The sequence below is a fragment of the Suncus etruscus genome, chromosome 14 (genome assembly GCF_024139225.1).
Source record: "Suncus etruscus isolate mSunEtr1 chromosome 14, mSunEtr1.pri.cur, whole genome shotgun sequence".
NCBI lineage: Eukaryota > Metazoa > Chordata > Mammalia > Eulipotyphla > Soricidae > Suncus > Suncus etruscus.
Window position 1 is genome coordinate 93,026,122 of NC_064861.1, and position 14,959 is coordinate 93,041,080.

The following is a 14,959-nucleotide window of genomic DNA, read 5'->3' on the forward strand; positions in this document are numbered from 1 at the left end:
AGACACTTGAGTATGGAAAGAACAGGTTTTATTGGGGGGCAGCTCAGCCCTCGGAGAACTGGCAATACAGCCGCTCGAGCTGGGGCTTCAGGCGCAGGCGGAAGGGGATGTCCAGGATGGCTGTGAAGCCTTCGGCCAGCGTGGGGGCCTTGAACTGCTTCCTGCGGGGGGAGGGAGGGGGGTCAGACCTGGGTGCCCTTCCAGCCCTCACCAGACCCGGGCTCCAGCTCTGCAGCACCAACCTGTAGCTGTACATGACCATATCCGCCACGTGGGAATGCTTGGAGTCTGTCATCTCTCGGAACTGCGGGAACAGGCGGCGAGGGGGTTAGGGCCTGGCTGAGGGTGGGGTGGGGAGGCCTAGTGCGGGTTCAGGACGCTCACCCGGTTGTTGTGGCGCGCCTGCTCCAGGCTGGCGCCGAAGACGAAGCAGCGGCAGGGCACGCCTGCGTCCTGGGCACACTTGATGTACCTGGGGGGTGCAGGACACAGCCGGTCAGAGCCTGTCAGGGCCTCCCCTGCACAGCCCCCCAAAACCCGGGGACCCTAAGACCTGGCTCTGGTCTGGACGTCAGGGTTGGTGTTGTCCACGACCACCCGTTTCTTCTGCTTGAGGGCAGCCTCACAGGCGGCCACGCAGCGCTGCCAGGTGCCCAGGGTGTCCTGGGGGACACAAGTCTGAGATGAGTCTGAGATCGGGGAGCTAGGCAGACTGGGGGGCCGAAGGGCGGGAAAGGTGCCTACCCTGTTCACGTAGACGTAGCCGGCAGACACGAGGTGTTCCTGGGTGAAGGTGGACTTCCCAGCTGTGAAGTGGGGGGATGCTCAGCCGACACCCCAGAACCAGAGGGGTCTGAGGGCTTCTCCCAGCCAGAGTAATCACTCACCCCCCGGGTATCCCACGGTGACCACCACCTCCGGGTCGGGGCTCAGGAGGGAGCTGGACTCGGGGAGCCAGAGTGGGCCCGACGAGGACACGGTCCTCTGGAAGGGGTGGACGGGGGTGAGACCCACACTCTGGCTCTGGGCCCACCCCAACCCCCCATCCCAGGTCTCACCGGGTCAAAGGCTGGGAGCTCGAAGGCAGCTGCAGGCCACTTGAGGAAGAATTCCTCCGGTGTGGCAAAGGGCAGGCCCAGGTTGAGGGCAAACTGGGGGCAGAGGACAGAGGTCAGCCTGGGCAGGGGACCAGGGGGACTTGGGGAGCTGGGGTCAGCGCCTCACCAGGCGGTCAGCGCAGGAGAAATCCTTCTTCTTCCGATCAGGGGCCCACAGGGCTGGTCTCCCGGCAGCGTCTGGGACAGGGACAGGCGGGGCTCAGCTGCTGCACAGAGCGGCCTGGTGCTCCCCACCCGCACTCTGCCTTACCTCCCACAAAGATGCTGCTCTCCAGGGACACTTGCACTCCCTCGTTGGCCTGTGGGGAGACAGGTGTCAGCTGGTCTGTGGCCTGATAGCCTCTGATAGCACCCCATTAACCAGCTAGTGCAGGACCAGCTGTCAGAACCTGGCAGAGCTAGAAGAGGCTGCAGCTGCGTGTCCACCAACTCCTGGCCCTGAATCCCAAGGTCTGTCACCCCACTCACTTGGGTCCTGGCTCACCTGTTCGCAGAAGTAGTCCCACATGCCGGTCACCGGCTTCCGGTACAGGCCAGCATGAGTGGCCACTAGCACCTGTGGGGAGGGCCCCAAAGATGTTCCCCTCAGCCTTCTGCCAAGACCAGGCCAGGAGGGGCAAAGCCCTCCCCCAGAGCCTTGAACCCTCTTCCCGCACGCTGTACCTGGAAGGGGACCCGGAGCTCCCGCAGCACCGCCTCCATCTTGGCCTGGAACTCCTTTGCTGTCACCTTCCCGCGGCCGATGCCCATCTGGTTGGTGAAGATCACCAGCTGGGGAGGGAGGCAGACAGGACGGGGGGGGTCACTGTTGTCCTCTGGGGGCGCGGGTCTCTCCCCTGCTTTGCTTTGGCCTCGCACCCACCTTGTAGCCGTCAGCCTGCAGCTCCTGGAGCTTCTTCGGGATCTCGGGGTACAGGATCCTGCAAGCCACGGGGAAGCATCAGGAGAGCGACGGATGGGGGGCTCTGGGGTGGCAGCTGGACCTCAGGTAGAGCTCTGCCCGCTGGCCCGCCCAGCTGCCCCTGCTCACTTCCAGTCGTTGGGGCCCGTGGAGAAAACCTTCCCGCTGCGGGTGCAGATGAGGGTCCCGTCCAGGTCAAAGGCCGCCACCTGGGCAGTGGGGTCACAGCGGGATGGGGGGGAAACTGAGTCAGCGCCTTTGGGCAGATCTCAGGTCCTGCCTGCCTGCCACCTGTAGCCCGAGCCATGCAGGCCCCCGAGATTGCCTCACCTTGCCGCGGGCCTCCACGCCTGCAGCGGTGAACACCAGCAGCTTGTCCAGGCTGACCCAGCCAGGGGCTGCCGTCCGGGCCCGCTTGCTCGGCGGCTCTGGCTCCGGCTCTGGCTCCGGCTCCGGCTCCGGCTTTGGCTCCGGCTCCACCTCCTTCTCCTTCTTCTTCTTTGGAGCCGGCTGGGGGTCGGGCTGCACCCCGTTAGAGGCGCCATCTCCCCAGCGGAGGGTCAGGGGGTAGAGGCCGTTGACCAGATACAACGTGTCCCCCACCCGCAGGGCGCCCGACGCGTCCGGCTTCAGCACCTGGGTCCCGGCGGTGGCGGAGTTGACGCCCAGCTGCGGAGAGGGCGTGGCTAGCGCTGGCCCCGCCCCGCCACCCACCACGCGACGCGCGCCTGTTCATCAAGCCCGCAAGTCCCGCCTCCCCGCCCGGAGCCGCCCAATCAGAAGTCGGGAGGCGGGAGCCCGAAGTCTATGGCGTCAATTTCCAATGGTCAGGAGATCCTCGGCCCCGTAGGAATTCGGAAGCTGGAGGCAGCGGTCCACACCCCGTGGCCCCGTGGCCCCGTGGCCGGATTCCGCCCGGTTTCCGTGGTTCCCGGGCCTCCCCACCCCCAGCGCCCCTGCAGCCCCCTGGCAGCCCCCGGGTACCTGCTTCACGGTCACGGTCCGGGTGTGCGGGTCTGCGACCAGCTCCACTGCGAGGAGAGGGGCGAGGTCAAGATCGCAGAACTTGTGGGGTGCCCCCCATTATTCCTGACTCTGCTGGTGCGCTCGGGGACCCCATGGGGTGCCGGGATGGAACCCAGGCCAACCAACACCCTTCCCCTGCCGATCCCTCCTCTAGGTCATCTCTGACAAGGGGCTTATCCCGCCTGAACCCCTAAGTCCAGGCTGGGACAAGGGTCACGGGCCCGGGGCCACTCCCTTCCCACCCAAATGTCAGGCTCAGGGCCGGAGAGCTAGCATGGAGGGGGAGCGTCTGCCTTGCATGCAGAAGGACGGGGGTTCGAGTCCCATATGGCATCCCATAGGGCCCCCCGAAACTGCCAGGTGTGGTTTCTGAGCGCAGAGCCAGGAGGAGGCCCCGAGCGCCGCTGGGTGTGGCCCCAACACCAAGTGTCAAAGTCGCTCCTTATCTGGGAGGCCTGCTTCCTTCTTGATCTTCTTCCCCAAGCAATATGGGGAGCCCCGAAGGCCAATGAGCACACCCCCACAAAAATTCCGGACTGACACGTCCCTTCCTGGCGGCCCCAACCCGGGGTTCCAAGTTCACGCTCCCCGACGCCCCTTCCATTCAAACCCTGTCCGTCTCAACCTTGTTCTCGAGAGCACTTCCGATCGGTCACCCGGGTCAGGGGGCCCCGGCCGAGGACCAGGGCTTGGCCGTCCGAGGGCAGGAAGATGGGGGGCGGCCCTCCGGGGGGGCTCTCCAGCCACAGCCGGCCCGGGGCTTCGACGTCCGCCATCTCCAAGGGGGAGCAGCAGGTCGACTCTGGGGCCGGACAGCAAGTGGGTCTTGGCGGGCAGCGCCAAGCCACACCCCTTCAGGAAGTCCCGCCTCTTTAAGACGCCGGAAGTCCCGCCCACTCGCCGACCGCCGCGTCGCGCCGTTGCCCGGGCAACAGCCGCCACCGCTTCCTGCTTCCGGTAGGTGAGACCTTCTTCCAAGGGGCTTTCAAATAAAGTCCTGGCTTTCAAGAACCCCGAGTTTTTTCCCCGTCGGCCCCGAGCTCAGCCGTGGCCCGCCGCGCTCGCGTTCTCTCTTCTCTCGCGCCCCCTCGGAAGCCTGAAGGCCTCCCTAAAGTGCGCGCACGGAAGTGGTTACTGTTCCGCCCCAGGGGCGGGACTTCCGGTGAAAGCCACGCCTCCTCACCAGGTCGTCTCTCCCGTTGCAATTCGAGGCTCCGGCCAGTAGGGGGCGAGCGCGTCCGTTCACAGATAGTGTCCCACTTGCCTTTTTATTTTTAGCGGGGGGTTTGGGTCACATTGGGCAGCGCTCAGGGGTTCCTCCTGGCTCTATGCTCAGGAATCGCTCCTGGCAGGCTCAAAGGGGGGGGGAACTTATGGGATGCCGGGATTCGAACCACCGTCCTTCTGCATGCAAGGCGAACACCCTACCTCCATGCCATCTCTCCGGCCCCAGTTTTGAGTTTGATTAGCTTCCCTGTTGGGGGGTCCTTTGCCTTTGGAAGATCGGTATTGGACGAGAAAACACCCGACCCCGACAACACCCTCACCCCCAGCGCTGTGCTTGAGTCACTTAGTAAGGGGAGGGAGATCAATTCCAGGAGTTAGCAGGACAAGAGTGGTCCTTGGGGTCGAAGCGACTGCACGCAGCAGGCCCGGGTTCGATCCCGGGTAGCGTGTCTGTCCTCTCTCCTTCCCTTCCAGCCTTGCACAAAGCCAGGGGGAAAAAAGCACGACACTGTGTGGTCCCCAAACAAAATGGTCCTATTCCTTAGTCCTGCTTGTAGTGGCATACTCTAGCCTAGGCGGTAGTGTGAGGCAGCTAGACCTTGTTTACATGACCTTTTTTAGTTTATTTTATTAGTTGATTGGTTTTTGAGCCACTTGGCAATGCTCAAGGGCTCCTCCTGGCTCTGCGTTCAGAAATCACTCCTGGCAAGCTCAGGAAACCACATGTCATGCCGGGATTCAAACCAGGTCCGTCCTGGGTGGGCCGTATGCAAGGCAAATGCCCCATTTACTTGACTTTTTTTTTGGGGGGGGGGCCCACACCCGGCAGTGCTCAGGGGTTACTCCTGGCTGTCTGCTCAGAAATAGCTCCTGGCAGGCACGGGGGGACCATATGGACACCGGGATTCGAACCAACCACCTTTGGTCCTGGATCGGCTGCTTGCAAGACAAACACCGCTGTGCTATCTCTCCGGGCCCTACTTGACTCTTTTAAGTGTTTGTTTTTTGGGGGAGTGGGGGGCTCTTGGGACACACCCGGGGGGTGCTCAGGGGTTACTCCCTGGCTCTGCACCTAGGCACGATTCCTGGTGGTTCGCAGGGACACCCATAGGGGATGCCAGCGACACAACCTGGGTGGTGCACAGGGGACCATATGGGATGCAGTCACGGAAATCGGCTGTACAGACCCTTACAAGGGATGCCAGCAATCAAACCTAGGCCACACACACACGCGTCATGTAGGATGCTGCCTACCATCAGAGGTTCTACTTCGCACTCTAACGGACCCCCCTCCAGCTCCCGGCACCCCAAAACACCCGATGCTTCTCTGTCAGAGGTAAAACTCTTTAATCTCAAGTGAGCCCCTCCCGACCCCCGGCCCCCACCCGCCACTCTCCCCTGCAGCCAGGGCCGGAGAGCGAGGGCCGCTGCCCCCCACCTTGGGTGGACGAGAGCCCTTTAAGGCACCGCAGAGGTGTAGGGAGGGCAGGAGAGGGGCGGGGGCCGGTCCCGTCCTGGTCCTGGCGGGAGGACGGGCTTCGATTGGCAGGTTTCCGCGGGCTGGGCCCCATGAGAAGGGCCAGGGCCGGACCGAGCCGCCCCTGAAGAGGCCCAAGGGACCAATGGTCAGGGCCGGGTCAAAAAAAAAAAAAAAACACTAATAAAACGAGAAAAACGAAACCATTAAAAACAAGACCTCAGCCCCAGTAGTGTCAAAAATGTCAGTTTTAAGGCCACAGGCCGATCCTGGGAACTCGGAGGCCTTGGCTCCGCCCCCAGGAGGCTGGAGCCAATTAGGCGACGCGGCTCCGGGTGACTCGAGAGCGATTGGATAAGCCCTTTGGTCGGAGCCAATCGGACGAGGAGGCCCCATCTCCGGGCGGAAGTGACGCCCCACCGCCCAATCGCAGGGCCGGGCTGCTCCTCGGAAGGAGCCAATCCCGTGGCGGCGAAGTCCTTGTTGCTAGGCAGAAGAGAGTCAGTCCCCTTCCGAGAGCGCCTGTCAAGGATCTGGAGCCAGGGGGGACAGGCAGGGAATTGGGGAACTCGTTAAGCCTCGCTCCTCCTCGGCAGGAGCCAGGGCTGGAGGGAGGTGGGGTGCGGGGAAAGGGGGGGGGACACACGGATCGGCCTCTGATTGGCAGATTGGCAGGCCATGGGCCATAGCCGAGGCCAGGGGTGTAGTGTGGGCCTAGCCAGGCCAGGTGGGGCCGGGCCAGGGAGCTCAATATTTTCGCTTCAGCTTCTGGAAGTCGCTGGTGTTGAGGCGCGGGCGAGGCAGGTCCCCGAAGAGCTGCGTGTCCTCGGTCTCCCGCAGCACCAGGGCGCGCATGCTTGCAGCGATGCGGTCCAGGTCGGGGGAGGAGGGCTGCAGAGACAGAGAGACAGAGACAGTGACAGTGACACTGGCAGTGACAGCGACCTGGGCTCACGCCCCCATACCCCACATCCACTCTGGGGGGCATCTGGGCGGCCCCAGGCTTCCTTTCCTTTCTTTGGTGTTTGGGCCTCACGGGCAGTGCTCAAGGGCTGCTCCTGGCTCTGTGCTCAGGGATCACTCCTAGTGATGCTCGGGAGGCAGCATATGGGATGCCGGAGATTGAACCAGGTCTGTGGTGTGTAGGGCAAGCTACTTATCACATTACACCAGCCCCAGGTTACTCCACTTCCTCCGGGAAGCCTTCTAACCTTGCCTCCTCTTTGTTGTCTGGCCCGGGGTGAGTCCTAAGTGCCAAGTTCCCTCTTCATCTTAAACAGTGACCACATGGGACCGAGATCAGCATCGGTGACAGTTCATCATCCAGCTCTTGATCTCACTGACCATCGTGGTTACACCCTGCCAGCCGCCCCTGTTCCAGTGCTCACTCCTTGTGTGAGCCGGTCTCCAGCAGAATGTCAGCATTCCCCTAATAGAAGCTGGAGCAGCCCCAGGGCCTGGCATCAGGTCGGGAATGACCCAGATGAGCCACGCTCAGTGAGGACACGGAGATGTCCTGGCACCAGGCCGAGACCCTTCACAGGCCAACTGGCTTTCAGCCCCTTGTTTGTCCCTCATGAGCTGAGCACACCTGGGGAATGCCCAGGGCCTCGGTTTCCCCTTTGCCTCAGGGTGCATCAGTGATAGGAACATGGGAAGCCCAAACTCCACATTCAAAAAATAATGTCAGAGGTCCGGGGTGATAACACAGTAGGGAAGGTGTTTGCCTTGCATGACGTTGATCCCAGGTATCCCATAAGGTGCCCTGAGCCCACCAGGAGTCAGGAGTAACCCCTGAGCACCACCATGTGTGGCCCCAAAAAAAACAAAAAATACACTGTGTGACAAGAAGAGAACAAAAAGAGCCAGAGCAATATCATAGCTGCCAAGTCACAGCATCCCATTTGGTCCCCTGAGCACCTTCAGGAGAAATTTCTGAGTACAAAGTCAAGAGTCAACCTGAGTGGTGGCCCAAAATCCAGAAAAAAGAGAAAGAAAAAGGCCTGGGGTGGGTGGAGGGGCGACAAATTCCAAGATAGGCCAGAGACACTTGGGGCGCAGCAGGAAGGCGATCTGAGCCCCGTAACAAAGCCAAAGCTGCAGGGCTTAAGTCAGTGTGAGGAGGGAGACCAGAGGGTGAATGAACCCTGTGAAACGTAGCGTGTGCAGGCCCGAGAGCTGCCTGGAGGAGCTCCATCCAGCCTTCTCCTCTCGCACCCCTCACCGGCTCATTCTCCTCATCCGAGGACCGAGCTTCTGTCCGTTTCTCCTTGAAGGCCCAGACGGGCACAGACACGGGCAAGGACTTGGCGTACTGCTGGGTGGGCAGGGCCGAGGCAGGGGGCACCGAGCAGGCTGTGGGGCCGGCGGGCGTCTCCTCACTCAGGCTGCCATCTAGGGGGGGAAGAAAGGGTGCGTGAGTGTGACTTCTGGAGTGCCCACCAGGTAGGGGCAATATGGGATGTGGGGGTCACTCACCATCGGTGCTCTCTGGGTCTGAGTCGCAGAAGGGGGGCAGGTCCTGAAGCGTGGCATCTTCGTCCATCACAAAAAGCCCTGGGGTGACGAGAGAGGCCAAGCCAGTGGGTGCCCCAATTCCAGCCACGGCTCCCAACGCCCCCCATCCCTTTGGTGGACCAGATTCTTCTAGAATGATTCCCTCTGGAAGGAAAACCACAGGGTGTGGCTCTGAGGCCCTCCAGCCCCAGAATTAGAATTTAATTTAATGCTGCGTAAAATGCCAATCAGAAGAGTCCAGAGAGATGATTGGGATAAGGATCCATTATGTCCATTGGGGTTTATCCCAGTAGTGAAAGGCGTCCTCCCAAACACCACCAGGGGTTACTAATTTTGGGGGTGGAGGTCAGACCTTCAGCAATCAGGGGTTACTCCTAGCTCTGCACTCAGAAATTACTCCTGGCAGGCTCGGGGGACCATATGGGATGCCGGAGGTGGAACCCAAGTCTGCCCTGGTTGGCTGCGTGCAAGGCAAACGCCCTACTGCTGTGCTATAGCTCTGCCCCCAGAGGTCACTCTTGAGCACAGAGCCAGGAAGAGCCACTGAGCACCGCTGGGTGTGGCCCCCAAACCTCTGAAGACAAACAGAAGTCCTGTGGTCTGGCTCAGCTGTTTGTGACCCCCTGGAAGGTTCCAAGGGTGGAGGCTGTGACTGGCCAGCACGAGGTCCAGACTGGATCTCTGATCCCCAGAAAAACAAGCCCTGACTAGCCCCTCACACCACTGGGTGTGGCCCTACGACAAATACTCTCTAGTCTAAACAAACCAAGGGCCAGAGTGATACACCGGCAGCGAGGGCGTTTGCCTTGCACACTGCCGACCCTGGTTCGCTCCTGGCATCCCATAGGGTTCCCCGAGCACTGCTGGGAGTGATTCCTGAGGGACCAGAGCCAGAGCACCCCGGGTGTGGCCCAGTGCCCCCTAAATTAAAAAAATTAAACAAACCACCACCACCACCACCACCAAGCCAGGCTTAAAGAACCGGTATGTTTGAAGATAGGGACCAGGGTGCAGAGAGATACATGGAAGTTAAACACTTAACACCTGTTGGCCCACATGTGGCATTGCCTTGCCAGGCAGAACCTGAGCCACGGGGCCCCAGAGCCAGCGCCCTCCTGAGAAGGAAGCCAGACTGGCACAACAACCTACACTGGCCAAGCCCTATTTATTTATTTTTTTGATTTATTTTGTTGGGGAGAGGGTTTGTTTTTGGGCCATACCTGACGATGCGTAGGGGTTGTTCTTGCTCTGAGCTTAGAAAATACTCCTGGCAGAGCTTGGGGATTGCTAGGGTTCACAAGGAAAATACCTTACCGGCTGTGCTATCTCTCTGGTCCTGCTATTTCTTTCTTTTGTTTTGGTTTTGGTTTGGTTTTGGACCACACCCAGCTGCTCTCAGGGGATACTCCTGGCTCTGCACTCAGAAGTCCCTCCTGGCAGCCTCGGGAGACCATATGGGATGCCAGGATTCGAATCAGTCTGTCTGGGGTTTGCTGCGTGCAAGGCAAACACCTTACAACTATGCTATCACTCTGGTCCTTCACTCTGCTATTTCTTGGGGAACCATATGGGATGCCGGGATTCGAACCATCGTCCTTCTGCGTGCAAGGCAAACGCCCTACTTCCACGCTATCTCTCCTTCCCCCACCCTGCTATTCCTTAAGCCTACACAAAAACTCCTACTCGGGGCCCGGAGAGATAGCACAGTGGTGTTTGCCTTGCAAGCAGCCGATCCAGGACCAAAGGTGGTTGGTTCGAATCCCGGTGTCCCATATGGTCCCCCGTGCCTGCCAGGAGCTATTTCTGAGCAGACAGCCAGGAGTAACCCCTGAGCACTGCCGGGTGTGACCCAAAAACCAAAAACCAAAAAAAAAAAAAAACAACTAAACAAAAAACTCCTACTTACTCCTCAAAACCCTCACACTCCAGCCCCATGTGTGTCTGGAAAGTATCCGTTGCCAGATTCCCCTCGAGCCTCACAGCAGCCAGCTCCTCTCTCCCACTCTGTTGCCCCCATGTGGAACCCGCTGACCCCCAAGCCCTCTCCCTGCTGTCCTGCCAGGTCTCCCAGACTTGGCCAGAGTAAGTGTCTCCTGCTAGGACTTGGGCTGGAGTCTGTGCCCCATCAGTGCTATACCCCAGATCCTGTAAGATCCAGAGAGGGCTAGTGACTTGGTAAAGGTCACACAGCGACTCTCAGCTGCAACATGCACTGGGGCCGGGCCTCGGCCACTCACCTCCATCGTCGCTGGTGCCCAGCCGCTCCCCGGAGGTCTCGGTGTCCCCGGGCTCTTCATCCGGGTCGTCATCCTTGGGCAGGGCAGGCCGGGGCGGACTCTGGGCGGGACTGGGGGGCTCTGGCGGTGGCGGGGGCACGGGGGGCCTTGAGGCGGCGGCCACCCGGTGGGCCTGGGCGATGTCCTGGAGGCAGTGTCGGGCAGCATCGGCCAGAGCGCCCCGCCCGTGGGCAGCGTAGGCACAGGGCCCAGGTCGGGGTGGCGGCGGGGGTGCGGCTGTGAGCAGCACCAGCTCGGTGCCCGTGCGTGCCCGGAATCGCTCGGCGGCTCCCACCACTGCCTCCCAGAGCTCCTCGGGGCGCCCCGACGCCATCCGAGCCCTGTGGGTCAAAGCAAGAGGGGGGATGAGTTGGGGGGTCCCCATGACCACTGTTCCCCAGCAAGCTGCCCTCTCCACTTGTACCAGGGGGAACTGTCCAGCTGCCCAGCCAAGGGAGCTCTGGGAAACATGGGAAGCCTGGGAGAGCTCAAAGGGGGGAGCCTCAAGTTCCATCTCAGAATGACAAGGCTGCCCCCCAAATAAATAGAGGTGAGAATTTAAGTCTCTTCTGCAAAGCTGAGGCTGATTCCAAAGTAAAAAGCTGACTATATGGGGCGACGACTTCCAGCAGAATGTGGGGGGGGGCCTGAGGTATTGGGGAAGACCAGACCCCAAGCGAGCAGAGCACCCCAACAATTTGGCAAGAGGTCATCTGCCAGAGCCCCATTCACCCCGCGAAAACGAAGAAAGCTTTGTCTCTGCCCCCCCCCCAACTTCCAAGAACCAGAGCTAGGCCCCTAGTGGGGTCCCCAGAGCCACCTCGGACCAGCTCAAAGAGCCACAACCCGAAATGGGGGATTCGTCGGGGAAGTTGCTATCCTGGGCCGACCAGCCCGCGACACCCTGTCCCCTCACTTGTCATTTGCCTTTCAGTGCCCGGATCAGATACCACCAACCTCCACACCCCAACTCTGGGCTGAAACCCCCCCCCCCATTGTGGCCTTCCTACCTTAATGCTACAACCTCCCAGAGACTCAGACTGGTGCGACTCCTAGCTCCCAGCTGCCTCACCCCAAAGACTCTCAGCAGCACCACACACAGCTGGGCGTCCAGGCACCGCCTGCTCCGACTTTCTGCAGGAGGCAGTGCTCTGGCCTCCTTAAATCTCCAGATACAATCTAAGGCCTTCCCAAAGCCCCAGTGCCCTGGGCTACCTGTCACAGGAGCTTCCAGTCTCCTCCCTCAGACAGGGAACAGTGGCCCAAGCCTGTCCCCTACCCCAGCCCCACCTTCCCACTAGGATTGCCCCAAGGGACTGTGTCTTGTTTCCAGCTCTGCTGGGTCTCAAACTGGCTGTGTGACCTTGGGCCACTCAGCTGCCCTCTCTGTTTCCCCTGCCAGGAAATGAGAGGGAATGGTGCTTGGCCTCCTTGGGAGGTAGTGAGCCCGCCATCACTGGGGGGATCCAAGCAGGGTCCTGCTCTGGGCACCCAGCAAACAGGCTGGATTTGAAAGTGAAGGATTAGGGTGATTTAGGAGGAGAAGCTCAATTTTCAGTCACCCTTCTTACTTCCTATTCACCCATCTGAGGTGCTGTCCTATGAGATAGACACAGACCCCACTCCCCCCAAATCCCAGCTGGGCCTCTCTGTAGCAGCCATGGCAAGTGCCAAGAAAGGTCCCATGTGTCACCAGCTTTCTCAGCACTGTTACCTTGAGGCATCCTTAGAGTCCTCTCTAAGAGCCCCGAACCTGTCCTGAATCCTGGGTGGGGAGGGTGTCTCCCTGCTTTTGGTCTCCATGGGAAGCCAGAGATGGAGCACTGAGGGCAGAGCCAGAGAGTCCAGGGGAAGGGGCCTGCCTTACCCACAGCCAATCCCAGTTCAATTCCTGGCACCACACAGGGGCCCCAAGTTCCACCAAGAGAAACCCCTGAGCACAGAGCCAGAGGGTAAGACCTGAGCACCACCAGACTGGGTCTAAGCACCCACCATATCCCCCAACAATAAAACAAACAAAAACACAGCTTAGCACCTTCACAGAAGTGGAGGTTGCTCAGAAGCTCACCCCCATTGCTGCCCCCGTCACCCCCACCTCGGGGAGAAGAAAATGGAAGCCCAGGGCCAAAAAAAATATGACTGTTCCAAGGTCACTTGGGCCTGCAGGCGAGGGCCCTCACTTCTGGGGGTTAGGTTGCAGAAGATTCACTTCTGGTCGTCCGTGACGAGTAGCCAGAGGGTGTGAGTTTGCCCAGGAGCAGAGACATGAGCAAAACATGGGTGGTGACCCCACCGAGTCATGGGGCTCTCTTTAGGTAGGGTTTGGGGATTCACACCGGGCTCAGGTATCAATAATGCTGGCTGGCTGGGTAGAAGGACCATGGGATGCTGGGGATGCAACTGGACCCCAGGCCGAAGTCTGCACCCCAGTCAGCTGCTCTTCACCCCCGGGAGGTCTCATACCTGGGGAGTAGCTGCCCTTTACCACCATGGGGGAGATGGAAGGGCAGCCTTGTCCCCACAGAGGACCAGGAGAAGGCAGACGCTTGGGGGGAGCGATGGAGGGAGGAAAAGCCCCCCCTAAGTAAGCCTAGAAGGCAGTAGGGTGCACCCCCTTTTGCAAACACCTGTCAAACTGCAAGCGCCCCAAACCAGCTGCCACGAGCAACCACCGAGGTGAGGGAGCTCAAAATCCGAGTCAGTTCCTAGGCTGGGAAACACCCGCCCCGTGCACACCTGGGCCAGGACCTCAGCAAAATCCTGAGGTGCTAGGAAGAAAACAGGAAGTCCCGCCCACCGGGCCAGGGCCGGAAGTCCCGCCCACCAGGGGGCCAGGACCGGACGTCCCGCCTTTGCTGGGGTGAGGGACACTCTGGGGGTCCCCGACCCACCCCCCGAGCCTGTGGACGTGATCCACGGCCCAGGCAAGGGTGTCAGTGGGTCTGGACACCAAGACTCAAGCTGTCTAGGCTGTCCTTGGGTCAGCCATGACAGGGGGTGCAGGGGACACCCTTTTCGGCGCTCAGCACTCAGCACGACGTGGCCGCACGACTGCGCCCACTGACCTGTCCGGGCCACCGTCCTCCCGGGGAGGACTCGCCCGCCCCGCGCCCCTCTCCCCTCCGCGGCCGAGTATTCCCCACGCCGCGGCTCCCAAGGCCGCCTCCACTCACGTGCCCGTAGCCAAGATGGCCGACCCGGCGTCGCGCCGCCCTCAAGTGACATGGCGGCAATCCGCCTCACGTCCGCGCAGGCGCACACACACGCCTCTCAGTCGGAAAGCCCCACCTCCTCCCGGCTTCGAGCTGCCCGAAACCAATATGGCGGCCCCGGGAACACGCTCCCGACAGCCGGGAGCCAATGGCGAGAGGCCAGAGCGTGCCCACAAGAAAGATGACGGAGGGATGGCTTCAGCCCCGTTGGAGAGAAACCTAGGCCATTTAAATTTTCCAGTAAGAAACATGGCCGACAGCAGCCAGGAGCCTAGGCAAGAAACAGACAAACCACCTGACGTCCCTCTCCCCCAAAGCAATCGCTCTTACAGAAAGGATGGAAAAAAAGAAAGAAATGTCCTGTAGGGCCGCAGCGGCCACACTGGCAATGATTTCCCCCGAATGATGATGGCGTCCTCCTTCCAGACTGGTCCCTTCTCAAAGAACCCTGGCGGGCAAAAATAAGATGCAAGACGGCAGCCTCTCACGGCTGGAGAGAGAACGTAGGAGGAAGGGCGGGTGCCTTGCACGCATCCGATCCGGGTTCGATCCCCGGCACCCCATATGGTACCCCCAGATCAATGATCCCTGAGCTGATCCAGACCCATCGCCGAATGTGGTTGCACCACCACCAAGACAGACAAACAAACAAGCAAACAAAAAGAACCTATGAAGCATCGGTGCCCGGAGGTCAACGGCTAAGGCTCTTGCCTTGCACCGGCTGACCCGGGTTCGAGCCTCCACGCCCCTATAGTCCCCCTGACACCGCTAAGAGTGATCGCTGAGCACAGAGCCACGAGTGGAGTCCTGAGCACGGCCGGAGGTGGGCCAGCAGCCTCTCTTCCTTCGCTTTGCCCAGCTAGCTTCGGCGGGGGGCTCGACCCCGCTTTGCTCTCCACGGTGATTCAGTGAATGCGTCTGGCATGCTTTCATTCCTGGGGAAATCCCGAGCCCCTCAGGTCCTGGCGCTGCACACAGTCGCTCTCACCTGCTTTCCCTTTATCTGTGGGTCTTCCAGGACTTGGCTGGCGCGCCCCGCAGAAGCAGCAGCTTGCCCCTCATTAACATGGCCACCATTGGCTGGCTCTTCGCCTTGCCCTCGACAAAGATGGCGGCGTTTCGGCTTCGCTGCCCGGGTCGAACATGGAACGCGCAATGGGCGTTCCAAAGCGTGGACCGCCCCCTTGGGCCACGCCCACACGGAC

The 14,959-nt window shown here is 60.7% G+C and overlaps 2 protein-coding genes across 5 annotated transcripts; both read right to left on the bottom strand.

Annotated features, from left to right (window-relative positions):
* Positions 1-8: 8 nt before the first annotated feature.
* On the bottom strand, positions 9-3,857 carry PNKP (polynucleotide kinase 3'-phosphatase). The gene is made up of 16 exons (XM_049786188.1): positions 3,671-3,857; positions 3,004-3,050; positions 2,350-2,688; positions 2,149-2,228; positions 1,981-2,038; positions 1,782-1,889; positions 1,603-1,674; positions 1,369-1,417; positions 1,225-1,295; positions 1,059-1,151; positions 888-984; positions 745-806; positions 554-663; positions 385-472; positions 243-304; positions 9-161 (listed from the first exon to the last, which is right to left on the bottom strand). Exons 1-16 carry the CDS (start codon positions 3,819-3,821, stop codon positions 44-46), a joined length of 1,605 nt encoding a protein of 534 aa, XP_049642145.1. The 5' UTR covers positions 3,822-3,857; the 3' UTR covers positions 9-43.
* A 2,624-nt stretch (positions 3,858-6,481) lies between these two features.
* On the bottom strand, positions 6,482-14,841 carry AKT1S1 (AKT1 substrate 1). Of its 4 annotated transcripts, none has more exons than XM_049786835.1 (5): positions 14,743-14,841; positions 10,504-10,883; positions 8,228-8,305; positions 7,974-8,143; positions 6,482-6,640 (listed from the first exon to the last, which is right to left on the bottom strand). In XM_049786835.1, the coding sequence occupies exons 2-5, from the start codon at positions 10,874-10,876 to the stop codon at positions 6,497-6,499; spliced, it is 765 nt and encodes a 254-aa protein (XP_049642792.1). In that variant the 5' UTR covers positions 10,877-10,883; positions 14,743-14,841; the 3' UTR covers positions 6,482-6,496. The 4 variants fall into 4 exon arrangements, with proteins under 4 accessions (XP_049642792.1, XP_049642794.1, XP_049642793.1 ...); XM_049786837.1 differs by lacking the exon at positions 14,743-14,841 and adding an exon at positions 13,608-13,691; XM_049786836.1 differs by lacking the exon at positions 14,743-14,841 and adding an exon at positions 13,279-13,317.
* Between the last annotated feature and the right edge of the window lie 118 nt (positions 14,842-14,959).

Excerpts from the sequence above, each read along its gene's own strand:
- PNKP (XM_049786188.1), bottom strand. The coding sequence starts at position 3,821 with ATGGCGGACGTCGAAGCCCCGGGCCGGCTGTGGCTGGAGAGCCCCCCC. Across the intron at positions 2,689-3,003 it reads GGACCGTGACCGTGAAGCAG|CTGGGCGTCAACTCCGCCAC; the intron begins GTACCCGGGGGC and ends CCCTCTCCGCAG. Across the intron at positions 664-744 it reads GCTACGTCTACGTGAACAGG|GACACCCTGGGCACCTGGCA; the intron begins GTAGGCACCTTT and ends TGTGTCCCCCAG.
- AKT1S1 (XM_049786834.1), bottom strand. The coding sequence starts at position 10,927 with ATGGGGACCCCCCAACTCATCCCCCCTCTTGCTTTGACCCACAGGGCT. Across the intron at positions 8,306-10,503 it reads GGGCACCAGCGACGATGGAG|GGCTTTTTGTGATGGACGAA; the intron begins GTGAGTGGCCGA and ends TCGTCACCCCAG. Across the intron at positions 6,641-7,973 it reads CGGATGAGGAGAATGAGCCG|CCCTCCTCCCCCGACCTGGA; the intron begins GTGAGGGGTGCG and ends CTGTCTCTGCAG.